Below are 27,923 nucleotides of genomic sequence, written 5' to 3'. Positions count from 1 at the left end.
CGTCCATAGTTTGGTGAGGAACACAGACCCTGTATTTTTAGAAACCAAGTAAAAAAAGTGTCTCAGAAAGTGACCTGAGAGCTCCAGGTCTGACAGTTGTACTCCCCTTGTGATCTGGTGCAAAATACCTTTTTGAGTCTTGATTTCATAATCTCTGCAATGTGGATAATATCTCCCCAAACTGGTGCGTGAATCAAATGAGTAGCGAACAGTACCTGGCATGTAGTTGGTCATCGGTAAACGCTAGGAGAATCCGAATATTTCTGAACTTGCCCCCCGCCTTTTAATACAGCGGGCATCCTAGTAATGCCCGCCTCACTGACTGTTGGGATGACATGGGTAAAGGGCTTCCCAAATTTTAAAATGCTGCTCAAAAGATGTCGAGAAATGACTTTATGTTGAAAAATAACAGAAAACATGGTCTACACTAAGCATTTCATGCGTCTAGTTGATGGAGTTTGTTCTGCTTTGATATGAAATTGCTTTGTGTTCGTGTGTGTTGGCTGACTTTTGCCCAGTATGCTTCATCTTGTCTTCTGATTAAGATGGTGAATTTTGAAGCCGAGGGCCGGGCACTCTCACAAGAAGCCTGTCTGTCCTGACCACAGGGTCAGAAGTTCCTCAAGTAGAGGTATCAGTGGTTTTCCTTCACCTTGTTTACCTGCTCCTCAGCCGTCACTATTTTTGATGGCTTTGTAGCAGCCTAAATCTCATAAAAATGCGGCCTTGGCTAGCATGGCTAAATCCGTCTAAGGGTGTAAAATGTACAGGGCAGGAAAGATTTATTTTGCTTTCATTGTGTGTAGTTGTGAACCGTGTCAGTTAAGTCAAAGGCAAAGCTTTTAATTGTTACAGAAAGGGCAGTTAAAAGGTGTTTAACCTAAATTTCTTTCCTGAATGCCAAATATCTTTCCAGGGGAGAAAGATGCCAAGTCTTTTCTGATTAGTTCATTACAGAATAGTGAACACATAGCCAAGATCAAAAGGCAACGTGGTTTTGCATTAGATTCATAGCTGCATGTTTTAAAGTAGCTTTAAAAGTTACCCCATTAGTACCTTTTAAAGCTACCCATAAAATGCCACTTTACATCTGGCATCAGATCTATTAATTTGAGTATTATGAATATGTAGGAATATTTTTGAAAACTCCCGTGGTCTTGTAAAGCCTCCAGGCCCTTATTAGCGGAAGAATCTTGCCTTCTGCCAGGGCACGGAGCCAAGGGAAGATCTTTAAGTAGATAACATTTAGCATTTGAAATAATAATAATGAAAGAGAAGTCCACATGGAGCTTTCAAGTTGTTATCCATTTGAAATATCCAGGATGGAGTTGGAGTCCGAGGAAGAAGATTAAGCAGATGTCAGGCTTGTTTCGGCAGGATGCACTGCGTAACCACCTTCCCTCCAAAGTGCTGTATGCCCAGCATCCTGGGAAGGGCCCTGACTAATTCATTTCATCCATCTGTTGCTTTGGGAGACACTATGGGTTGGTTCCTCCAACTATTAGCTTCACAGGTGGTGACCAGTGAACTTGGGGAAGATTATGGCTTTTCATTACTCGTGTGGGACCTTTCTTTCATCTGCCCTTCTCTCACATAGGTCACCTTGGATTTAACCTATCCCCTACCCCCCCAAAAAAACCTCAGGATACAGCTTCTTTAAGTAGGCTTATTTTCAAAAAATATTGAAAGAGGCCAGGACTTTGTTTTTCTCTAGAAGCCTTATTTTCCAAATTCTTTCTTGTATTTTCTATTACTTTATTTCTTATTTTCTTGTCTTTTCTGAGGAAGAAATTAAAAATACTTTCCATGCTCGTTTTAGCTATTTCTTATAGCCACTGTTGGACATGTTGTGAGTGAAGATAACCTCCCACCACGGTGACCTCTGGAGGGGGAGGAAGCTTCCACCTAGTTCCGTATCCTGAGTAGAGCAGTTCTTTCCTCCAGGTTGTAGAGTTATACTCCTAGACAGGGAGCTGCCATCCTCTTTGCAGATCCCCAGTTTTCCTGTTAGGGGTATTGAGTTAAGTTATGACCATTTGGTTCCCCCCTCCTTACCCACCCTCTCTTACCGCCCCCCTTCCCAATTAGGACTTTGTGGGAGCCTTGAACTCAGGGCCAGATCACCACTTGTGTCATTGTCTAGGTAGAGGAGGGAGGGTCAGAGGGAGAAGCAGACTCCCTGCTGAGCAAGGAGCCCGATGTGGGACTCGATCCTAGGGCTCCAGGATCATGAGCTGAGCCCAAGGCAGTTGCTTAATCAACTGGGCCACCCAGGTGCCCGCTGGTGTTTTATTTTGCATTCAGGTCGGGAAGCGCTTCTCTGCTTCCCTGCCTCCACGGTGGCACATACCTGAAGCCTCGATTCTGATTCTGCAAGAGGAGGTACCTTCCCATAAGGATACCCCCTGCCTGCTTCTGGTGGGGCTCTCAGCCTGCTCCTGGTGGAGGAGTTAGTGGAAATTCTACAGACTCTGGATGAGTCATTTCCCTCATCTGGAAAGAAGCAAGAATGGTGGCACTGAATGAATTTGATAGAGTTGTTGTAAAGGACAATTAAAATGACTATAAATCTTTTTCGGACGTGAAGCTTTGTGGGAATAATAAGTCTTATTAATCAATGATGAAATGCTTTCAAATAAAACGTCAAAGAACCAGAACCAATTTATTTATAATTGGTTTCAAATCGATAATGTCAGTTACAAGTATATCACAAGTGAGGGTTTATCACTTGTTCTTGGTACTCTAATTTTCTGTGGTCTTAAAGTATATTTACCTGCTCCTGTTAGGTGATTGGTACTTTAATAATTAAAAAGACTTGACTAATTATTACATAGGGCCAATAACGATTTTGTTTCTCTTTCAATTAGCATTACTTTTGCCAGGCAATTAAAAGTAGTTACATCAGGCATTGCCGTCGGGATAAAAAAGGAGGCATTGCACATATTTGCTGCCCTCGGTCACTGGCCTTTTCCTAGCAAATAACCTAAAACATTCCTCCCTCTGTGTGATTATATGCCGGCAAAATGCTCAGTTGCTCAGTTTTTGACCATTTTCATTGCCCCTCCCCCACCCAGGCAGAATTATATCATTTAATAAGTTTGAAATTAAGTGACAGTTTTTATAGGAAGTTTCTGTTGAAGACAATGTAATACTACCATTAAAGATAGTGTTACAATGCGTAGTAGGAGTGTTTAGCCCTGGAAATACAACCATCAGCATGCAGTGATAAAGTGAGCACAGTCTCCTGTGAGTAGTCCTGACATATCCGTAGATTGCCGATGATGCAGATTGGCAAATCCTCCATTGTTCCCTAATGAAACTCTAGAGTTGAATTTGAAATGTGCAGCTAACAAGCATTTGACAAGGATTGTGGCTATCACTAGGTTCTAATGGGTTTTTATACCTAAATAATCTAATTTTCTTATTATAAGGTTGACTGGAGAATAGAGCGACTCATCAGTCTTTTAATGATACCTGAGGAGAGGTAGAGGAGATAGGAAAACCGGGTGGTTTTTTCAGGTAGGTGGATTTGTGTGGCTGGTTTTTTTTTCAGGTAGGTGGATTTGTGTGGCCTGAACCAAGTATATTTAAAGAGTTCATGTCAGCCTATAAAGAGATCTCTTACAGAGCTTTTTGCATTTTTCCTGTCTTACTTGTTATTTCTAGAGTGAGTTTCGTAAAGATGGAAGTCATGCTCACTCAAAGATGGGAGGGATAGTGTATTCCTTATTATCCCATAATTCTTATTATCCCATAATATGATTAAATATTCTTAAGGAAGTAGAAAGCTGGACTAAAACCCAAGAAAGTGAAATTTAACAAAGATAAATAGAAGTTCCTTCTTTCGAAATCAAGTAATTGTTTTGATTAGTAAAAGATAAGTGAGATCAGCCTTAGAGACTGTTTTTATGGGGGAGAAATATCTTGGGAGCTTTTAGTGGATCGTCAGTGTTACAGAAGCTAGTTTAATCTGAGACTGTAGTAATAGAAAAACTATTATTATATGCTATAGTATGTAGTATACTATATTATATTTATATGTTATATTATATATTTATATAATTTATATAATAGGCACTATATTATAAATAGCATAATAGAATAGTATAATAGATTATAGTACAATCTTAGTTTTGCCAAACTTGCATGATTTCTAGTTATTCATTGTACATCTATCACATACTTGTGTTCTTTTGATTAACTTCAGCTTTAGAGAATGACATTTGATAGGGATAAAGAAATTTTTATTTTTGCCCTATCTTGTTTTAGGAAAAATAGTGTGGAATAGCTTATAGAAATAAAGCTTATATGCAGCAGCATATGATTTAATTTTAAAGAGGTAGATGTGGAAAGTGGGTCGGGACAGATAAGCATAGGATCCTTTTCATAAGCTGGAAAATGTTAATGTTAATGTGAAAATGTGAAATAAATAAATAAATGGATGGGTGGATAGATGGGATGGGACAATTATTCCATGTGCTGTGAGCGGCTCTTTGATTCTCCTAGGCTCACAGTAATTTGCTCCTGAGCTCTAGCTTGATGTCTTCGGTTCCATGCCTTAACCCTAACAATTCCCTCACACTGTCCACCCTCCCTGCAGATGAATGTGGGCAGAATCAATGTAACTCCTTTCATGTAAAGTCTCTCTCATTTACCACTTACATTATCCTATTTGTAGAAACCAATTCTGCTGTTTTCTTCTTTTTTTTCACCATTTCCCCCCTTTTTAGTAATTACCTAATATTTCCTATGCAGAGATGATCAGTCATCTAAATGTCATTTTATTACTACGAAATGACCAGTATCAGTTGGTTTGCCTTTTACAAAATCTTCTACCCAGTTTGCTAGGAGAGTTACTAGGGCCAACCAAGCAATCCATTGTCATCACTTACCAAACCATTGTCCAGAGTCGTCATCAGGGGTCCTGCTCTATCTTGACCTGATGATAGTTACGTGGGTGTCTACATATGTAAAAATTAATCAGGCTGAAGACCTAGATTTGTGCACTTTACTGCAAAGAAGTTATATCTCAATTTAACCTATGTAATATTTAATTTGTCCTCCTATTATAGGAAGGAAATTATTTCTCTGACCGTAAATTCCTACTGCTAACCTTGATTTTAAATGTTTGAATAGTAGCAGCCGATTCGCTAGAGTTCTTCATAAATATGAAATTTTGAAGCAAAAGGCAGTTAAATGTTAAACCATAAGTTAAGACTGTAAAGCCTCTGGGGGCGCCTGGGTGGCACAGTGGTTAAGCGTCTGCCTTCGGCTCAGGGGCATGATCCCGGCGTTATGGGATCGAGCCCCACATCAGGCTCTTCTGCTATGAGCATGCTTCTTCCTCTCCCACTCCCCTGCTGTGTTCCCTCTCTCGCTGGCTGTCTCTATCTTTGTCGAATAAATAAATAAAATATTAAAAAAAAAAAAAGACTGTAAAGCCTCTGGGCAGGAATCACAGTTTAGTGCTGTTTCCCCAGAGCATTGACACTTATCCAGACACACAGTAGCCATGTAAGAGCAAGTCAGTTAAAGACAATTTTCATATGGACAAAATTTGCTGATATGTTTTACATGAAGGAATTAATTTATGATTATTTTGGGATCAGTATTTTGATCTGTGTATACTTGTATCTCTATTTTCATTTCACCCTTAATGCTAGTCCCCCCCTCCTCCCCGGTAAGTAGAAGTTAGACTGTGTAACAAGGTTTTAAATTGTGTTTTCAAAGCCCTATCTATATTTACAACTGCAGAGAAAGATTAATACCCTACTTTTTTTTTTTTTTTTAAGTAGGCTTCACGCCCAGTGTGGAGCCAGTCTGGGGCTTGAACTCACAACCCTAAGATCAAGACAGGAGCTGAGATCAAGAATCCAATGACTGACCAGCCAGGCACCCCAATACCCTACTTTTTAGTTCTCTATTTAAACTTGCCACCTTTACCTCCAAATATCTCAACATATTTTTCTAATTTTTATTCTTTTTAATGTAACACTATCAAATCTACTGTTTTCTTTGGCTAACATTTCACATTTTATCTGTAGTTTGTTAGAAAGGTTACTGCCAAACTTACCATTAAATTCTCCTGGTTGATTCTCATAACATTTCCATTTTAGAAGCTTCCCTAATAATCTGATGGGCTGAATATCCCCAAAGTATATATAATTTAATTACATCAATTTAAAAACATAGGGTTTGAATCAAATTGCCATACTGGACAAAGTAAGAGAAGGAAAAGCAATGGAATGAGCAATTGCCAGGAAATATTTAGTGTAGTTTTCTAAAAACAACTTTACTGAGATATAATTCACATACGTACAGTTCACCTATTTGACATGTATTATTCATTGGTTTTCATTGTACTCACAGAGCTGTGCAACCATTATTACCACAATCAATTTTTGAACATTTTCATTGCCCCTCCTCTACCAAAAAACTCCTACATACTTTTTAGAGACACTTCATCTGTCTCCCAGATTTTCTCTTGTTCCACAGCCCTAGCCATCCACTCATCTACTTTCTGTCTATAGATTTGCCTATTGTGGACAGATCATATCAATGGGATCATATAACACACGGTCTATTGTGATCAGCTTCTTTCGCTTAGTGTGGTAGTTTCAAGGCTCCTGTGTTTTGTAGCATGTCGCAGAATTTCATTCCTTTTTATGGCCGAATAATATTCCCTTACTTGGATATACCACAATTTGCTTATCTGTTGATGAGTTAATGGAGATTTGACTTGCTTTAACCCTTTGGCTATGGTGAATAATGCTGCTAGTTTCACATAACATTTTTGATAAAATGTTACCTTCTAATTGGCATAATTTGTCTATTTCTTTTTAACTCTGAGCATCTTGAGAAAGTTTGGAGAATTTTGATAGATGTTGAGGGAGATGGGTTATTTTTCTCTCCAGTGGAATGCCCCCTTGGGTCAATTATTTAGGTATCCTCAGTACAAAAAACAATTTGCCTCCACCCACATCTTTATTACTGGTGGGGAGAATTCTTGTGTAGTTATGCAACCATATAAAAATCAGGAAATTTTTAAAATTTGCAATTTGTTTTTGACAATTATTGTATTATCATTACCCTAAGAATGGGAGATTCTTTTGAGGGAAAACAGGTTCCTTTAAAAAAAATTCTATGATCTTCTTTGTCAACCTTTGATTTTTCTTTTTAGCTGACTGTTTGTTGTTTATTAGAATAAATATTCAAAAGAGGCAGTCAAGTACAAATTTTCTAACTCACTCAGCAGTACTTGATTTTGTTTTGTTTTGTTTTGAAGTTTACACAAGAATCAATTTGGTTAAAGATTCTAGTTTGGAAAGTTTCCTCTAGGTGAGAATTGAAACACTGAATCTTCACAAATGTCAATTTGAACTTAAAACACACATACATATTTTACATGGTTAGATATTATTTTGGGCAATTGTGACGTTACCCTCCCATCCCCCCCCCCCACAAGCCAATCCTGTGTTTCTGTTTACAGAACTTGAACTTCCAGATATCTAAAATTTACCCATTTTAAATACTTGGACTTTCAAAAACAATTAATGAATTGCTTTGCTAAATGAGTGACCTTTGGATAGCCTTCCTGTAGGGATTTGCAGTGGCTTTGGAATTCTAAGTTTGTAACTTTTTCCAACTGCCTTTTTCAAGATGTTGCTGTGTCAGAAGGACTGCTGTTTATCTGGTAAAGAGTAATTTATTGATGAGAACTTTATTTGTACACATTCAACAATATAATTGGCATGAAAACTCACTCTTCGGGATAATATATCACAGTTATGACTCTCACAACAACTCTGAGAAACTTGGACAACAAGGTCAGAACATCGCTCTTTCATGGGATAAAATTGTTGAGTTGCCATAGGACAGAGTGTCTTAAAGGAGTTGAAAACCACATAGCTAGCAGATGAGGTCATTACGCTTTTTTTTTTTTAATTTTTTTTTTTTTTTTGGCAAAAAAAAACAAAGAATGTTGTGTGTACAAACAGAAATGGACCAGGAGAAATGATATGGTAAATTAAATAAGAGAAATTTGGTTTAACCCACTATGAGCAAGAAGTTGTGCTAAGTACCCCACAGGACAGGGATCAACAAACTTCTAGCCCTTGGACCAAATCTGGTGTTCTGCTTGTTTTTATAAATAAAGTTTTATTGGAACAAAGCTATGCCCATTTGTTTACATATTGTCCATGGCTGTTTTCATGCTACAAGGTCAAAGTTGTGTAGTTCCAGCAGAGACTGTACAGCCTGTGAAGTCTAAAATGTTTACTGTTGGTTTAGTAATAGGTTGAATAAGGTTTCCAACTCTTTCTATAGCAGGTGCAAAGTAAGTAAGATGTACTTTCTTTCCTCATCTTCTTCCTCAGTGGGATTGCAGAGGAAAGGGTTTAATGCAAGTATTCAAATAACTCCTACACAAAGCAAAATACAGAATAGTAGAATTATCTGTGATGAAAAAGGACTGAGCAGCATCTTAATATATTAAGGCCCTAAGAAGCAGAATTTGTCTGTTGGAGAGTAATGGATATCAGGATAAAACAGCAATAGATGGCCTAAATTCATTATCTAGGTCCAGTTCAGGACAGTTTGGAATTTTACATGTGTGTCCAGAAAATAGCATGCCTGTTACCATAGGAGCAGAGTGGCCAGTACTAATAGCCATAAAAGGCAGTTGGCATTTCTTACTGGGAATTCTCTGAGGCCTGGAATATTTGATGTGGTCATATATTCCCTTGGCTGTATCATTTCAGCACGTCTTTAGAGTAAAAGCTGGGGGCATCCATGGAATGGAGTCTGTCACCTCCAGTGATGTCTGTGGCAGCTGTGAGCTTCTATTAATAGGCTTTGTTCACTCCTACAAGGTTCATTACTCCAGCGATTGGGCCTCCAAACAAATCTTGATGACAGCAACCAGACCAAGTCCTCCTTGGTCTTTCTTTAGCAAAACTATAGCCAAGAAAAGGAAAACCACACCAATTTCAAAGGCTAACTTGTCAGACTTTGGGTTTAGTGGCTAAGGGGCGGTAGCCTTAGGACTACTGACGAGAGAGGGATTCGAATGATCTTTCTCCCTACTCTTTGACACACTGTGCCTTGGAAATTCTTCTCTAAACATGTTGTGTCACTTCAGGCCCAGAAGAGGCTTTCTCTAAGTGTAAATACTACAGAGGATACCACTCTTGAATTCACAGATTCTAACTGCAAACTCTTATTTCAGCGAAAATTACGTAAAGTATGTGTCTTCACGTGGTGCTTTCTGGACTCTGTTCACCAAATGGCATGCATCTGTACTTGTTCTGATATGGAATCCAGAAATGGCAGTGCCAGCTGGAAATGGGAATTTGGTTTCAATCAAAGGGACTGCAGTGGTATCCTATGAGAACTAACGTGGAATTACAGGCCAGATCACGGAAGCGAGAGATTGGATGCAAATATCTCAGAAGGCAGAGATTCTAGTTTCCTCTGAAATGTATCTTTGTGTAAATACGAGAGAGAGATCATTGAAACGCATTTTGTTAGGCCAAAAGTGTCATTTCGTGGTGATCTTAGAACTTTATTCAGATCGAATACTGTGCCTATCATGGTACGTGATTATATGAAACCCCTCTAGGCAACTGTAAGAAAGTACTGGGCTAGAGTAGTGGTTCTCAACCTGCGGTGATTTGCCTGTCCCCTCCCCCCCCATATTTATCATTGTCTGGAGACTTTTTTTTTAATTGTCATGACCTGGGCACATATGTATGTGTATTGGGGGGGAGGGAGTGGTGCCACTGGCATCTAGTGGGTAGAAGCCAGAGATGCCACTAAACATCTACAACACACAGGACATTCCTCGCAATAAAGAATTTTCCAGTCCAAAATGTCAATAGTTGAGAAACTTCAGACATTGAACAAAAATCCTTACCTGAGATTTCAGCTTATTAGGGCCAATTATTAAACTTTACTGAATTCCGTTTGGACATGAAAAGGGAATATTTCTTGCTGCTTTAGGATGGTCTCAATTAAGCCAAGAAAATATATTTTGTTTTTTGCTTATATTTCAAAGTTATGTTTAAAAAATTTTTTTTAGGTACAGTATAGGTTTATAAAAAAAATAATAAAACACAGCATGGTCCCACTACTTATTTGTACATTTCCTTCAAATGAGAAATATGATGGAACAGAATGATTTATCCATCAGAATATCCTCTGTAGAGAAACCGACTGAAAGAGAATGGAATTTTTTTCCTGGGCTTTCTTCCTGCTTATATTATCTGTTCCTAGCCCCTTCTTTTTCAAATAATACTGCTGTCACACACTGTTTAGGGTCAGTTTATTGAAAGTGATTATTTAGACTATAAATACCTGAGTTGAATTCCCAACGTCAGGAATTCTCATGGATATTTAAGTAGAGTGAGAAAAAAGTCTTGTGAGATTTTATTATTTTTGGTATGTATGTGCTAAATCATTTAGAGATTTTTATTTCATACCTTTATTAATGGTAGGTTCCATTCATAAATAAAAGTATTTTCTAATTTTCCAGTCTGAACCTAGAGGTAACTTGTTACTTTCCAGATGAATGTGTAGTTGATTATGAGATCTATAAAAGCAAGGGAGAGGAACAGACTAGATATTCTAGACCACCATACAACAGTATCCCTGAACTTCAAAAGCCCCAGGAGGGAGCAGCTGGGGAGTGCTATATTTTCTGTACTCTTGGTGAGCTAAATTTGGTTTGGCAGAGAATTTTTAGGAGTAGATAAGGCTCTGTAAGTAAAGCTGCAGTTTTAGCCAAAGAAAACAGACTGTAGATTTGATGACTCTATTTGATTTATTAGTACCATATGCAGGGCCTTTTGATCTTCAGGATTCAGTAAACCAACGAATTGATATTTATCAGAACTCCATCACATGGGAAGAAATCTTAATTTGCCTGTAGTGTTGATACTAATATAATTACCCAACACCTGCATCCTATTGATGATAATTGTGTTAGGTTATATTAAATTTTAATGACAGGTACAGATGAACATTAAAAACAAGTTTTGGAGTAGCGTTAACGTTGGAAATACTTATTTTTCAAGTATATCAAATCTACTTACTTGTATATAACAGTAAACGTCTTATTAGGAGTGCAGGAGCCGCATGTAGTGATTGTGATTTTCAAACAAAGAAAGGGAAATAACTTGACATTGATGATACCTCATGAACAGATGTTCTGTAATAAGGCTACTTACAGTCTTAATTTGTCAGACAACGTAAAGAAGTTCCAACAAAGTTTGAGGTTTTTACCCACTCCTGAATTTCCTTGTAATACTTTTATAAGGTAGCAAAAACCACAGGACAAATATCTCTGCTGCGAAGCCATCAGCATCCATCTGTTCTTGTCTTTTTACTCCTAAGACAAGTAAACATATGACAGAAATGTATATGTCTGTAAAATTGAGATAAAATGTCAGGAACAATATCGTGGTATTAGTATTTTCTTTAAATAGATCTTTTTTTTTTTTAAAGATTTTATTTATTTATTCGACAGAGAGATAGCCAGCGAGAGAGGGAACACAGCAGGGGGAGTGGGAGAGGAAGAAGCAGGCTCATAGCGGAAGAGCCTGATGTGGGGCTCGATCCCATAACGCCGGGATCACGCCCTGAGCCGAAGGCAGACGCTTAACCGCTGTGCCACCCAGGTGCCCCTAAATAGATCTTTTTCTTGAGACTCTTGGGGTCCATGTTTTTGTGGGTGGAAAATTTTTTTTTTTTTAAAGATTTTATTTATTTATTCGATAGAGATAGAGACAGCCAGCGAGAGAGGGTACACAAGCAGGGGGAGTGGGAGAGGAAGAAGCAGGCTCCTAGCGGAGGAGCCTGATGTGGGGCTCGATCCCATAACGCCGGGATCACGCCCTGAGCCGAAGGCAGACGCTTAACCGCTGTGCCACCCAGGCGCCCCTGTGGGTGGAAAATCTTATGGGTCTCAACCGGTGGGATGCCCTAAATGAGTTTTACTTTCTTTTTTCTGTGAATTCTTAATTATTACCTGACCAGACAATTCTTGCCTGTAAATGACTTGTATTTAGATTAACTCTCAGTTTTTAATTCTCATCCTTGCCTTTTCTGTTTGTATAGAGGTCCTTTCTACAATGTCTATTATATCAAGCATTGATCTAGGCATTTTATCAGCTTCCTACTCCAAGAGAAGTTTAAAGGGAAAAATTTTTTTTGGCTCAGTCTAAAGGAGGTTGCCTTATTTCTTAAAGTGTCAAATACATTTCTGGGAATATTGTTATAGGGGGAGGGGTGAGCAAACCAAATAGACTGATATATGACTTTTCTCAGGCATTATACTTTCACAGTTGTTGTAAGTGACAATAACAGTGACTATTTATTCCATGCTCTGTTCTCCATGTTTTACTTGCATTATCTACATTCTCATACTAATAATGTGAATTAGTACATTATTAATTTCATTCCGCCTTTTTAAGAGATGAAGAAACCAAGACCTGGAGAGATAATGTTACTTGACTAAGGTCACTCGGCTAGAAAGTGGATTCACACCAGGACTAATGTTTCTAGAACCTAACCCCAAATCATTATATTATTTTATTCTTTTCACCTTCACGCTGTAACCTTGAGTTTTCAGAGTATTTGACATTCAGATGTAAATGCAAAATTCATGACTAAAGTAAGATAATTATTTTAAAATTGATGGCCATTAAAAAAAAAGATTTATTTATTTTTAGGGGGAGGAACATATGTGAGTGGGGGGAGGGGCAGAGGGAGAGAGAGAATCTCAAGCGGAGTCCATGCTGAGAGAGGAGCCTGACGCGGGGCTGGATCTCACAACCCTGAGATCCTGACCTGAGCCAAAACCAAGAGTTGGACGTTTAACCAACTGAGCCATCCAGGTGCCTGTTTGCCAATTTTTATAGCCTATTGTTTTATCACAGAGCCCACAACTGCATGTGGCTTTCTGCATCTCACTAACCCAGCTTACTATATGTGAATCTCAATACATGTGCATACAGATAACACATACATACATACAAACATGTATGTGCCACAGCAGCACTGTAGCCGTGTCCAAATAACGCGCTCTGTGTTTCCTGTCTTTTCTTATTTACTGGAAAATGTTACTGGAGCCCCAGTAATGAATAGGAGCTTAAAGTTCATGTTCTGTATTTCCACCTTCTAACCCTACCACCCTTTATTTGTGCAAGAAAATGTGGTCACCTGCAGTGACTTTGCCCCGTTGACGAAAGGGGAGTGTGTTACTGATAGGAGGGGCAAGTCTCACCAGTAACATACTTGTGAGACAAATAGACGTTGAACCTTCAGATGGTCATTTCTTTACTATGTGCTTCTTAAAACTGCAGGCTAGAGCAGGGAGTGTTCTCGGCTGACTTAAGTTGATAAGTCACAGTTACTTTAGGGAAATGTTCTGGAATACTAAAGCAATGAGGCTCACGATCCGGGTATACTGAGAGAGAGAGTTCAGTATTTGACATCTGATCTCTTTAACAGAATGTATGCTTACCACACAGAGGGTAGTATCAGATGGGAGAAGCTAGTTTCTAAAACAGCTCGGGGTGGATGTTTGCTTCTGATTAGCCTGTGTGTGTTGGATGAATGAGCAATTGGGAAGTCATGACCATGTGTTTGCTGTCATTTAAACCGCCATTCTAATCTAAATATACATGTGGGTGCCTAAGGAGACTTCTTGCTTTTCAAGAAGATCATTCTTAACAGCTCTCAACTCCTTGCCGACACACGTGAACTTTGGGGCACTTCTGTTTTCCTGAGGGCTACTCTGTTTTCTTTTAAAAGAGGTGAGGATGATTTCTTTGCTTGCTGTATTTCTCATTTTTAAAGGCCAGCTGTATGTAAAGTTTATTTACCATGAGCAGTCACTTTATAGGAAAGACGGCTTCTAGGATGTTCTACAAGGTAATGAAAGAGAGGCATAAGCATGAGGAGAGAAATAAAAGACACGGGGTTTCTATTTATAGGAGAATTCAGGAAAAACTTACTGATTTTAGATCACTAATTTACATATAGCATGCACTAATCTAATTAAAAAATTGGAGAAGTTTATAAAATAGGAGGTATGATTTTCTAATATGTCATCATATAATGGAATCCTCATGTGCCTTTTTTTTTTCCCCTCAGAGTGATTTAACGTAGGAAAAAAAAGATACCCTTCTCCCCTGACTTCAGAGCATTTACATATATTTTATCTACCCTGGAATTATTAAAATACAAATTAAAGAAGTTAGAAGTTACATATTGAAGTTTCTTCTGCTCATGGTTATAATATTATAGACTTCCTTTTATTTTCTTAGAGAAGCTAAGGATTAGGCTTGTAAGTATTTCACTAATCTGAAACGAATCTTTTCACTCAGAAAAGAAGAATACTGGTCTTTCATTTTTTCATAATTATATAGCTTATCATATTTTTAAGAGCCATATATCCAAATGTTTTTCTTTGCCCATTCACACATTTTTAGATATAAGAGCAAACAGTGTAAAATATAACTTATTAAAAAGTAACACCCCTTGTCATCTAACTACTAGGGTATTTGATAAAAATTAGTTACCACTTAATTACACATGAAAATGTTTCCTTAATATCTTTTTGATAATCCTAGAGAAACTGTCTTATTTTTTTAAAAAATTATTGCTATGTAAATTCTTACACAAATACATGTATTTAACTTTTAATTTACTTAATAGTTAATAGTTACACTGTACGCCTGTTTGGAAGTTGCCTTACAGATTAATATATGTGACTAAGTAAGTAGTAACAAAATTTAAAGAACGTAGCATTTATTCAGAGTTACGCCAATTTTCTACGTGGGCAATAAGGTCTACCATTTTTTTTCCTACAGAAATATGAGAGTTATGCAGTTTTTTTATATTTGGAATATCATAACGCATGCACATTCATTGGCAGAAATAAATCTTCCTGGAACCTTATTCCAGGAGAATTTACCATATGGGTCTCTAGATGTCCAAATAGTTAATGTTCTATGTCAGTGGGCAAAGTAATTTCATGTAAACACTAATCTCATAAATTAAAATTATTTTTTCTGATGGGGTAGAACATACTGTTTTATCCAGGCATGGAAACATCTAAAGGCTTCAGCAACTTTTTTTGAATAGCATTTCCTTTCTAAATGTTTTCATTCCAGCATAATTTCAGAGAAAACAGAAGCCGATCATAATAAATCCCTTTCATTCCAGGAAGAGTCATGTTTAGTAAATTCTATTCTAGAGCAGTAAGCGGATGGAGCCTTCGTGTTGCCTCACAGCTAGTTTCTCCCTTCTCCCCCCTTCCCGCCTTCCTCCGCCATTGCTCAGCCCACACTCAGGGAATTGTGCAATTTGCTCAGTTCATCAGGAAGTTGATGAGAACGATATCAGTGTTTCTGATTTTCTTTTAGATTTTTTAGTCTATAAGAAAGCACCACTTTCCAGACTAATTTGACTTTCAGGTTTCTAGCAGCCAGCTGGTAAAGAGGACGTGATCTATTACACATTTCACATTGTTATAAGATAAAAACCAATCTCTTAGGAGATATTTAAGTCAAATGCAATTAAGTGGAAAGACGAGTCTGTGTTTTCTACTTGCTTTTCAGCGCTTGGTCTTTGAAGTTTAGTAGATAAAAAGGTAGTGAGTAGCCTTTCTATATAGGAAGAAATTTGAATGCCATACTATCAGCTAAATGTGCTGAAGTTTTAAAATATAATGTATATATTTGAAGCACGCAGGCACCCATGGGTATGGTTAAGGTTTGTGGAAATGGAGCTTTTCCTGACCAGTGATACTTTAGGAGTAGGGAATGCTCTCATTTCATGAAGATTAAAAAACAAGTTTAGGTCTTTAAATCATTCTTGAGATATTGAAATTGAGTGAGTTGCTGAGGATCAATTCAGAAACAGTTCTAAACCATCCTCTAAGAATGCCATAAATCATGCGTGCTGTGGCTCTAATTGAACAGCGTGGACCTGAGTCCTCATTAACTCGTCTGTAGGGAAGAGAAAATCGAGAGGAGCAAGGAAGAGGCCGAGGAGAAGACCTTTAGCGGGTGCTGGCCTGAGCTGCCATTGTTGAAGGACATCCTTTGAGCTAATTTCAGTCCCATAAAAAAAAAATCTATTTAGTGATTAGTAACCAGTGGATAAGAGCAGAAAGCCCAAGTGAATAAAGGCCATAAATACTGAAGTCCTTGGGATAACAGCCTGTAAAACTGTCAGAAAGCATTGCTTAAATGACAAAAGATAGCCGAAAGTAGCAAGAAGTGCTCGCTCTCGAGGCAATACCCCGTATTCTCAGACAGGGGCATAATTTAGTTTTCTCCAAAAATAGGGGTTCTTCTTGAATCCAGTACCTGTCCCCACTTTATTTATTTGTAGTGGCTGGTATCGCCTTGCTTTTAATTTATGGCTGATTGCATTGGCTCGTAGGAATCATGACGCCCATTTAAGATAGCAGCGTTTCCAAAAGTAGAACTATGATTACTGAAACTTCTGTTTAGATCTGTCAAGATCTACTTACTTGCTAAGAATGTTTAGCCTAACCAGAGTGAGTGGGTGAGTGTGTGTGTGTGTGTGTGTGTGTGTGTGTGTGTGTGTATTTTTTAAAGGCAGATGGTTAGGAATTAGATGCTGTCTAGTGCCTTTCTCTTGTTTTTAAATTAAAGTCTGAAGTTCACAATTCTTCACTATTTTTCCCTAAGGGAAAAATAAGTAAATAAAGCCAGAAGAAGGTAAGTCTCTATTATGAACTGTTTTGTTATCACTGTACGCTGTGGAGATCACAAATGATTAAACTCTTCCCATCCAGTACTTAAGAGGTGTTTTCAGAGTTAGAGAAAATTCAGGATGATGGAATCAAGGGTCTTTATCCCAAACGCCTGTTGTTCTATGATGATGGTTTTATGGCATTTGAATTACAGTGTTAGCCAGCAAAATGATGTGTTTTCCAGTTTTCCAGTATACCGTTCAAATCCATGTGTGTTTGAGAGCTGCGTCTTCAGCGTCCTCAACGCGTCGTGCTTCTTCAAGCTAGAGAATTTTGTCAACTTATGGGTATTTGCTTCTCAGCATCCCGGCTGTGAGAACTAGAGGTGTCATTCACTGAAGGGAGCAGATGTTAAAGGTTCTTGCCCCTGCCTCCCTAATCCCAAACACCCTTGAAGAAGAGAAACGTCCTATTACCCAAATAGGCATCTTTCTGACGGTGAGAAAAGGCGGTAAAAGGCAGTAAATCTGCCTTCTCATTATGAAGTGCAACAATAGATTGATTTATGAAGAAAAGCAACTGTTGGGCTTATATGTGTGCATGGAAACGTAGGTTCCTTTAGAGCCTTAGAAGCAGTAGCTTTCCTCCTGTTCTTGAGAATTTAATATAACTAATACGGGATATGTTGATTCTAAGTGCCACATTTTTAAGGGGGTACGTGGAGAAGAAAACAAAACAAAACAAAGTCCACCTCCTAATGGTTTCACATGAGCACAGTCTCTTCCATGGGCTGTGTTTTTTTGCAATTTCAGTTCATTAAGACAGAGGGGAATTCTTAAAAATAGTTTTATTTTTATCAACTTTGTGTTAGTACTTAACACTTTAAATAAAAGTGAGTGCAAGTATAGCATATTTAGATGCTAGGTTTTTTATAAAATTTTCAGTTTCACTTAATGTGTCATTTTCAGCAAACACTATAAAATTACTGGATAGACCCATAGTAAAGATAATTTCAAATATCAGGGGTGGGGGAAGTCATGTTAAGTATTTTGTGTTGGGTTTTTAGGAAGGTCTTTGTGCACTTTCAAATCTTTTAAATAAGCCTGTGTTACCTCTTCTTTAGTAAGAAGCTTTGTTAGAGGATTTCTGTTTAACTGAAAAGTTAAATTTTAAGCTCTAAATCAATTTTGAGCATAGAATATTATAAAATACAAAAATCTGGATGGTCTCTAAATAAATTGATATGATACTGGCCTTGTATCCTTAGCACCTAGCACTCCAGAATTTGAAGTCTATGTGATATAATTAAGATTTGAGCAGGCAAATTACAGAATTCACACTGACAATGATCTGTAGAGTTGATGTTAAAGCTCGTCTCTTTCAGTGAACAGGTATCCCCAATGTATGTGTATTTCTAAATTGTAGTAATAGCTGGGCTAACATGCTGTGTCCAAGAAGGTACATATAAACACTTGAAAAATTAAAAAGAAAAGTATTATTCAAATAAAGGTTCTATTCTTTCTTTTATCCCTGTGGCTTCCCTTACACGCATCCATGTGCACATGCATGTACATACCCACACCCGAAGAATTGTGGAGTGCTCTGATCCAGAGAAAAGGGATTCAGTGTGTTACCTGAAAAAAATGCACTTTATTTTAATTAGGAAGATACAAGGCTTCTAAAGACTTATTCCTTGCACCTATCAACAGTCTTTGTGATAAATAATAGACTGATAATGAGAAATGTCGCGTTTTGACCTGGTGATGATTGGATAGTTTTCAATCAATACTTTTTTTCCCGGTGGACTTCGGTTATTTTGGAAGTCAAAATACCATGGAAATAAAGGTCTTGGCACATAAAACGAAGTCTTGATGCCACTGCTATGATCGTAAATTTTAATGGGGAAAATTCTCTAAGATGTCCGAAGATGAAAATTAATAAAAACTCCTTGACATTTGTGTAAGTCTATAAAGATTCTGTAGGTGTCAATCAAGTGCTCTTTGGCCATTTTCAAGTAAGCCATTTTTTAAAAAGGTCTAAAGTTAATGAGAAAATGCAATTAAATGTCTTGTCAAATGCTCTCTTCAGGTGTATCTGTGTTTTACTTTATTTCAACTAATTACGATCTTTATGATGCCCTGAATTCATTCTCTTTAATTTACTTTACTGTTTTAAATTTTAGAATCCAGAGCTGAGAGCTATCACCCCATATAACGTACTCTGTTTGTACACCCCATATAAAGGACTCTGTTCAGTTCAACACTGCCCTTATAGAGAGAGGGAATCTGATACTTGTACGGTATGTTGAGCGTCCCGTGCTCTGCACAGGTGGGTTATTTCACAAGTAACTGAATAGTTCTTCTGACAAGAGCTTCAGGATCTTATTGTTAACTGATGAGCACTGGTGTTTTGATGTTCACTGGTCAGCTTCAATGATGGTTCTTTATGGGGCAATTCTATGAGGAAACTTGTTCTTTTCTTTCTCTTTTGTGAGGCATTACAGCTCTAAGCCCTCCGATTTGTAACTTTTTTTCTTTCTCTCTACCCTAATCCTCAAAATACACAAAAGAGGGGGGAAAAGACCAGTTAAAAGATATATCTCTGGTATTATAACTCAGTGGTATATTTTATGGCCAGTTGTGAAACACAACTTCTCTGCACACGGTCTTTGCTCAAGGAATAGCAACACGCTTAGAGGTGGTGCCACTGTAAAGGGTCTGTTTCCAGATGATTTCTCATTCCTACAGCTCTTAACAAGTGAGCGATATTTGGAACACATCTGGCACATACACCGTCTTGCAACAACTGGATTTTTTGAAAGATTTTATGTTCTGGCTGCAATAGTCAGTAGCAGCCTTCGAAGTACAACTGGTGATGAGAGATAAAAGACTTGGGGCTCTTGTGTTTAAAAGAGAGGAAGCTAAAAGAAAATTATAGCCATTCCCAAGTGTGGAAAAGGGTCTCATGGAAAGATTTATAGACCCTGGTTCCCCAAGGCCATTTCGTTTCCTAATGGGATTCTGTGTTCTCAGATGGGGGGTGATGGGCACAAATGATGACAGCACTTCATAACAACAGCAAAGATGGCAATAATAAGGAAGAAAGCAAATGCAGTTGCTAAAACCAGAGGCTACCACAATGTAAAGCCAGTTGTCTTGGCATCCAGGATGATTTTGTCCCTAAGTTGAATATGTAACAGAAATAAGGACCTTTCCTGGTTTGCTAACAGTAGAGACGGTAATTCTTAGGATCTTTCTCTCTTACCAGCAAATGATGGGCATGACAATAGTTTTTTTTTTTTTAAAGATTTTATTTATTTGACAGAAAGAGAGACAGCCAGCAAGAGAGGGAACACAAGCAGGGGGAGTGGGAGAGGAAGAAGCAGTCTTCTAGCGGAGGAGCCTGATGTGGGGCTCGATCCCACAACGCCGGGACCACGCCCTGAGCCGAAGGCAGACGCCTAACCGCTGTGCCACCCAGGCGCCCCATGACAATAGTTTTTGATAATATAAGGGCCCAGCAGACTAAATACCCTTACAATTTAACATCCAGTTCATTTCATTTTCATAATATCTACAAATGGAGAGGATTTGCCAAAGCGAGAATGGGGGGGGGGGTCTTCCCTGTGGTCATGGACTTGAGTAACTTGTCCAGCAAGTTGTAGCTTCCCATTCCAGTGTCCTTTCCCCAGTTTCACCTTGTTTTCAAAGAAAGACCTGTTGGCAGATTATTTAAAGCATTAAATCTATTTTTTCCCTGGAGGTTATGTATAGATTGCATGGAAGAGTTGATTACTAGGTGACTTCAGAAGGCAGATAGAAGAATTGATCATAGCGTGTTGTCTGATGTCAGTCTTCTTGATCGGCACTGATGTCAGGAGGATCAAGGCCATCCTAGGAGAAAAGTCCTTGCTTTTTAAAACAAAATTTATCAAACTAGTGATGGGAGTAGTGAGGATCTCTTGTATTATTGATTGGACAAATGTTAGAAGCAATTGACACAGACACACACATTCAGACCCAGGGATGAAGTGTTTTGTTTTATCACTGGTTTGCTTTGGGTGCCGATCGCAAGATGTCCCTTAGGGACAGAGGGATAGTCAATGCAGTTTTCACAGGGAGGTAGAAAACTCTGTTCCCTGACTGGTATTATAAAAGGGTGTTAATGTGTTCAGAACACTGCTTTAAATTAATTCCACTTTTTCAAGGTTAATAGGTGTAGTAGAAAGAACTGGATGGGAAATCAGAAAACTTGGTGCTAATCCATCTGTATATTACCTCCTGGCCACTTAATCTGATTGTGCTTTAGTTCCATCAGCAGTAAAATGGGGTTAAAAAATACATCCTTTTGTCTTAATCAGCTTGGGCTGCCTTAACAAAATACCGTAGAGTAGGCGGCTTAAACACCAGGGATTTATTTCCTACCGTTTTGGAGGCTGGGAAGGCCAAGGTCAAGGCGCTGTCTGATTCGGTTCCCCTCCGAGGGCTCTTTTCTTGGCTTGGATCTGGCTTCTTTCTCACTGTGTCTTCACATGCTGGGCGGGGAGTGAGGCAGGGAGCAAGCTCTCTGGTGTCTCTTCTAAATTTTGAGGGCACTAATCCCATCATGAAAGCCCCACCCTCATGACCGCATCTAAGCTTATATCACTTCCCAAAGGCCCCATCTCTAAATACCATCACTTGGAATAGGACTTTAACATAGGAATTTTGGCAGGACCTGTTCAGTCTGTAGCACTTGCCTTTCTCATGGCAGAGCAAACGAAGTAATATAGTAAGGCTACACAAAGATACATTAAGAGGTTAGAGTTATTGACTGACATTTGTCCAATCGGATTTTCATATACCTTTCTATATAATAAAATTTTGTTCTTGGGATGCCTGGGTGGCTCAGTTGGTTAAAAGTCTGCCTTCAACTCAGATTATGATCTCAGGGTGTCTGGATCCAGCCCCTTGCCGGCTCCCTGCTCAGCAGGGAGTCTGCTTCTCCCTCTGCCTCTCCCCCTGGCTCGAGCTCCCTCCCTCTTTCTCTTTCTGTCAAATAAATAAATAAATAAATAAATAAGATCTTTAAAAAAATAAAATTTTGTTCTTTTAGCACGTTTATTTTGAAGCAGGTATTCATGTAAAACTAAACAAAAATAAAAGTTCTCATTTCTTTTTGACAATTCACTCTTGCATCATTCTTGTTAGATTAACTTAATCTCAGTGTTCTTTCACAACTTTTCAATACTTAGTTCTTTGCTTAACTGTGAGCTTACTTCCTATTGAAACAGGTATCACAATATAGTAGCTATTGATGGGAATTGATAAGAGAATGCATTCACGTGATGAACATTTTCCACCCTTGTTTAAAATGGATATCATTTTTCTTTAAAAATGTGTTAAATGTGTATTTGAAAGTTGAGTTGGATTATTCTCCGTTTCTGACAGAAAAGGGACTAATTAAGGTAGTTTTTTTTCAGTTTTATCAAGCTATAATTGATGTATCAAATCATGTTAGACACCTTACGCTAATACAGTGTTATACATGTGTATATTGTGAAATGACTGCCACCATAAAGTCGGTCTACATCCATTGTAAATGAGACAGTCTCTTAAATGATACTATATGCTAAGGAAAAAAGGTGTCAGATGATTATTAATTTTTCGTGAAGGAAGCACTAAACTGACAAGAACCTAGTAGTTCAGTCATGAAAATTGAATAGAGATGTAAATATATTACATTTGTGTTTTCTTTGATTAGTGCTCACCCTTGACATAGTATTTCTGGATATTTGTGCAAAAAGAATTTTTATTGCCGGCCATGTGTTTTCTTTTTCTAAACAAAGTAGAAATTTTGTGAAAAAACGTAGCAATGTGTCTAAAATAATTTCTGTTTAACTGCTTAGACTGTATTCTTTCCTTTTCCTCTGAAGAAAAAAAAGGTGTATGTTATTCTTCCCCTTTTTCTTCATTATGATTGTTTTAAAGATTAAGTTGAAATTCTGTTCATATGTTGCCTGGGAGAAAAGGTGGAGCTTCTGTCTTCTGATTACCTAAGGAGGAAGCCTGCTCCCAGTGTTAAGAAACAATGCGGGATTTTACGAGCCCTCTCGTGTGACCTGCCTTGACAGGTGTTCTCTTTTGAAGCACTTAACTTGTAGGAGTTGTAAACATGTGGTTTTTCTTACTTGTCTTGGACAAAAATAATCCTCCGTAGAAAATCCATTACAAAATGATTTTGCATAGCCGTTGAATGTTGAAGATGCCATTGCAAATCTTGCTAGGCCATTGTTTTGGTAGTAAAGATATATCTTGTTTTAGGCAAAAGAGGAGTATATGGTCTATTGTAAATAATAGTAGCAACCAAATGTTGATTAGCTACCACTGGAAGAAGAGAAGGCTGGGAGTTTTTACTTTACACGAGCCTCAGTGCCCTCACTGAGGACATTAATGCCTAAGCAAACTTCCCCAATAGTAAGCAATAGAACCTAAGATTTTTTTTTTATCTGAATAAAGTCAGGTTTTTATTAGATACTGGGAAAAGGCTTGAGCAGTCAAGGTGAGAGATTTCTAAATTTAACACTCAACGAATGTTTGATGTGATAATGATTGTCATAGAATGAGTTTTTTTAAAATTTAAATTCGATTAATTAACATATAGTGTATTGTGAGTTTCAGAGGTAGATTTTAGTGATTCATCAGTTGCATATAACACCCAGTGCTCATTACATCACGTGCCGTCCTTAATGTCCCCCACACACCACCGCTCCAGCAACCCTCAGTTTGTTTCCTGTAGTTAAGAGTCTCTTATGGTTTGTCTCCTGAATTTGAGGTTCTTAAGGCTTGACTCTTGTCACCGTGGAGCACACCATTTAAAGGCACTTCATGTCTAGTGTTTGATTACTCAGAGGTCAGCTAAACATGTGCCTTTGGGCATCAACAGGAAGAAGCCAACAATTTTTTTTTAGTGGGGAGAATTTTGATATTTCAAAAACAAGTATCAAATTAGTAATGGGAAAAATCAGACCGTCATTGAAGTTCCCAATCCTTAGGTTTTGGCACATACACACATAAGGAGGGGAAAAGAGGATCCAATAATCTTTTCAATCCTTGGGGTCTGTAAACATCTTAACCTAGCTGTGTTTATGGTGCATATTTTTTTAAAAAAATAACCTTTCCTAGGTTATAAAATCATCCTCGATTTGCATTTTTGGAGAGTAAGTCTGATTTTATTTTCAAATAAAATACAGACTTAAAGTGAACAACAGCTCCATTTGGTTGGATTTGATAAAATATAAGACTGTGTCAGCCTCATCTACTAGCAGAATGGCTTTTTGAACAGTTAACATTTAGTCGAATTCTGGCCTGGTCTCGCTAAGGTAAGTTTAAGGTCCATCTGCTATGACACGATGGTGTACATGCTTCTTAGATGTTTTTACTGAGTGGTAACTGCATTCTTTCCCAGTGTTTTCTTGCAAAACACTTTGATGAGTATGCAGGGATGCTACTTCTGGATACATCAGTAAGTGTCTAATTTTTCTCATGATGCTTTTTTTTTTTCTCTTATGCTTTCTTAAATTTACAATTCTTTCCAAAACATGTTTTTGCATTTAGAGGGGAAAAAAAATGACTAACATAGGATCATTAATCTACCACAGTATCATTCGTATCATTTGTTTGAACTTTTAAATGTAAATATGCCTGGACCCCCACACCAAACCCGTTTAATCAGAGTTTCCTTATGTGTAGAATCCCCCCGATGGATTCTGATGAATATCCGTGGCTACAAATCTCTGGAGCCTTGATCGTTGGTTCTTAAAAGCCTCGTTGGGCCCCAAAACAGCAGCAGCAGCATCACCACTTAGAAACTTTTTATGGAATCCAGGTTCTCATCCCTATCCCAGAATTAGAGACTTAGAAACTCTGGAGTGGGACCCAGCTGTCTGTGTCTTAACAAGTTCTCCAGGTAATTCTAATGCCCGTGAAGGTGTGAGACCCCCTGTCTTTGATCATCCCAAGGGGACTCCTTGGCTCCAAAACCACAAATCCTTGTCCTGGTTACAAAAAGCTTCCAGGACACTAGATTTGCTACCTGTCGTTCAACATTTTATCCTTCTCCATTCACCTCTGTTGCTTTAAAGTGTCTATTTTAATATTGTCTGAATTAATGTGTCTTCTATCATAAACCTTAAATGCTTTGTGGACCAGGTCTGGCGGTAATGATAAACATTGGGCAAAAGCCTTTTTCTCCTGTTGTGTTATGCTCTTTACTCTTCGGCAATTTTCTGATGGTTGGTAACTGAGGATTTATTAACCTCGTTTGTGGTTAAGAAGCTAAAAGAAGGCTGCCTGCAGGTTTGGTTCTGACATTGGCGCGATGCTTGAGACAGATGGATCATGTTTAGCATGAGGTGGTTGGGGAGATGGCCACCATCCCCTCTTGCTTTCCTAATTAATGTCACTCTCAGCAAACAGCTCTGGCAGAACGGCTCCTTTAAGTCCAGGGCAACATGACTGGTCCAGCAGGAGGGGGAATTAGAGCTCTCTCCACTCACTGCAAGGAAACCCCTGTTTTGGCTCCCAAATGGTTTCCAGAGCTATCAAAATAATACCGTTTGCAGACACTTTTCATGGCTGAAAAGAGCAACTTGGAGAGGAAAAGGAGTACCCCGCGGCCCCTGGAAGAAATGTTTTGCAGCTGGGCATTGCGCAGAACTGCTAACTGAATGCCCATGCAGTGTAGCTCACGTTTTCGGCTCAGCAGTGGAAGAGCCACTCAACAGAAATGAAGAGTCCCTCGCAAAGGCGTCTGTGCTCGTAAACCAGCTCTTCTTTGTGGGCCACAGACCACAGTGTGTCGGACATTGTACTGCAAATCTCAAGCAAATCTTGCAGTGCTGAAGGGTTGGTGGCCGCCTGCTGCTCATTAGAGACCCTGTCTGGCTCCGTTCCTGGGAATGAGTGGTAGATTGCTGACACCTGTTTTCCCATCCAGCCTGAGGATGTGAAGTGTGCATTAGGAATGCCTGAAAGTGCTTCCTTGTGTCCGAGTCTGGGTCTCGGTATTGCTTGGCCAGAAGGGGGTTGGGATTCAGGACTGGGAAGGAAGATGGAAAAAAAAATCCGTGGTGAGAAAACTACATTATCAACTGACCTGAGATTCTCCTCCTCATTTAGCGGCCCCTGCTGGTGCTCTTAGTTTGGTTTCCGCATGGCCCCGATAACTTGGTCATCCAATGAGCCAAGCCGAAAGAAGAAAGATATGTCCTGTACGTGAAAAGACCTCATCTGTTTCTCAAATAAGTATATAGTTGAGACTGTGAGCACATTAGAAATGGGAAATAGTCCAACATTAAGTTACTTTAAATTTGGCCTAAATATGTAAAATTCAAGCGTGTTGATGGTATGATCAATTTCTTTGCATAGTTCTGCCCATGTATTTGTTCTTCTCACCTTTACCTACTGTAAAGCCTCATAAAAACTGGCAGAGGGTAGAACAGAGGACCTAAGGCTCCACCTTCAGTCCCAGATACAGAGTGCCTGCTGTATGCAGTGCATTGTGCTAAGTATGAGGGGATAACAAGCACAAGACAGACCCCTGCACCCCTGCCTTTGCAAGTCCCAGCAGTCTGCTGGAGAGAAAATACACACACATCAGAAGCAGCATAACACTGCAGCATGTCAGATACGCAAACAGATGAGATCCATTTTCAGTGGGTTTGGAGAAGGAAAACAACTGTGAGTCGAACAGGTTAGGGAGGATGTGGAACTTGTTCTGGATATTAGAGGATGAGGAGAATTCATGGTGAGAGAGTGGGGCATGTGTATGATGCTCTTTCCCTGGAATTAGAGGGTGGTGTGTGTGTGTGTATATGTGTGTGTGTGTGTGTGTGTGTGTGTCTGTGTGTTTAAAGTAGTGGCAACATTTCCCACTGACTCATTTGTGGGACTTGGCCAGATCTGCTTGTGAGCATTACCTCCGTTTGTGAACTATGGATGAATGGGGTTAGGGTTGGGTCATGACCTTGGACCAGAGTGAAATTAACTGGCTCATAATGTGATTGAACTAATGACCTTGGCCTCATTACCACTATGTTTTAACCAGTTGAGTCAATCAAACATTGCAGAAAGGGTAATCAAGGTAATCTTTTAGAAAGAGATTTGGATAGCAGTAAACACAGGACTGAAATCAAAGCCAGGTTCTTCCGTCATGTAATACCCAGGTGTTGGTCTCATCATCCTCTAGTTTATATACTTGTTTCTGCATCTAGTAAAAACATGGTGGACAAAACAAAAAGGACACCGTGGTTCTCCTGTGTCGCTGTTTTGGGCATAATGAAATGTGTATTCATTTTTCTTGCACAGCATTGGACTGTTTTTGCAGAGCCAAATATTTTTGAGCAATATGTTTTTTAATTTTAGGTGTGTAGTGTCCCATAAATTTATTGATGATGACTTTCTCTTCTTCTTTAAAGTCGGAACAACCCAGTCCTGCCAGCTCCAGCTCCAGCTCCAGCTCCAGCTTCACACCGTCCCAGACCAGGCAACAAGGTATCAGTATCTCCCAGGCAAACTATGAGACATTTTTCTCGTAAAACATCTTAATGAGTTGATTTATGGCCTATTTTCTACTGTTTATTATTTGAATGATAACTTGGCTTTTATGCAGTTGTATTTATTTCCCCTAGGAATGCACTTGAGTATTGTTCTGATGTATGAGGCCAGCCTCCAGAAATTCTCCTTTTTCCAGTCCCTGCCATCAGAGTCCCATATTACAAAAGGATTATAGACACAGCCCCTTCCAGGGAGCTCCCAAAGGAAATACAATAGCAAAAGCTGGAGTTGAGAGGCTCTGACGTAGAGAAATAGGTTTTTACTCTCCCTCCTGCATGTCTTTCATTTTATTTATTTATTTTTCTACAGATTAATAGACCTGTTTTCTTCGGCAAATGTTAGTTTGCTGTCTTTAAAATTTATTTTCCCTCTACTTGAACTTAAATTTAAAGTAATCTAATAAAGAAATTTAAGCCAGAACATTAAATATATATTTTATACTTTTCTGGTATGTGGAAATTTTCAAATACGGGCTCCTTTTCTTTCTTTTTTTTTTTTTTAACATGAAAAGTGAGATCATATGAAGGAATAATTTGTTTTTGAGCATCCTGTTGCACGTGACCTCTTTCGTTGACCATACTCAATTCCTGATGGCCTTG

General features: G+C 38.6%; 1 protein-coding gene across 2 annotated transcripts in view; it reads left to right on the top strand.

The window, feature by feature from the left end:
* The window catches only part of MLLT3 (MLLT3 super elongation complex subunit), a 266,342-nt gene that overhangs the window by 220,262 nt on the left and 18,157 nt on the right, over positions 1-27,923 (top strand). For both annotated transcript variants that reach the window (XM_026506456.4, XM_026506457.4), the window contains exon 6: positions 27,186-27,261. In XM_026506456.4, the coding sequence (XP_026362241.1) occupies positions 27,186-27,261 (76 nt within the window). The remainder of the gene's footprint in view (positions 1-27,185; positions 27,262-27,923) is intronic.

Source organism: Ursus arctos, unplaced genomic scaffold (assembly GCF_023065955.2).
Source record: "Ursus arctos isolate Adak ecotype North America unplaced genomic scaffold, UrsArc2.0 scaffold_18, whole genome shotgun sequence".
NCBI classification, from domain to species: Eukaryota; Metazoa; Chordata; class Mammalia; order Carnivora; family Ursidae; genus Ursus; species Ursus arctos.
This window is presented reverse-complemented; position numbering and strand designations above follow the sequence as displayed.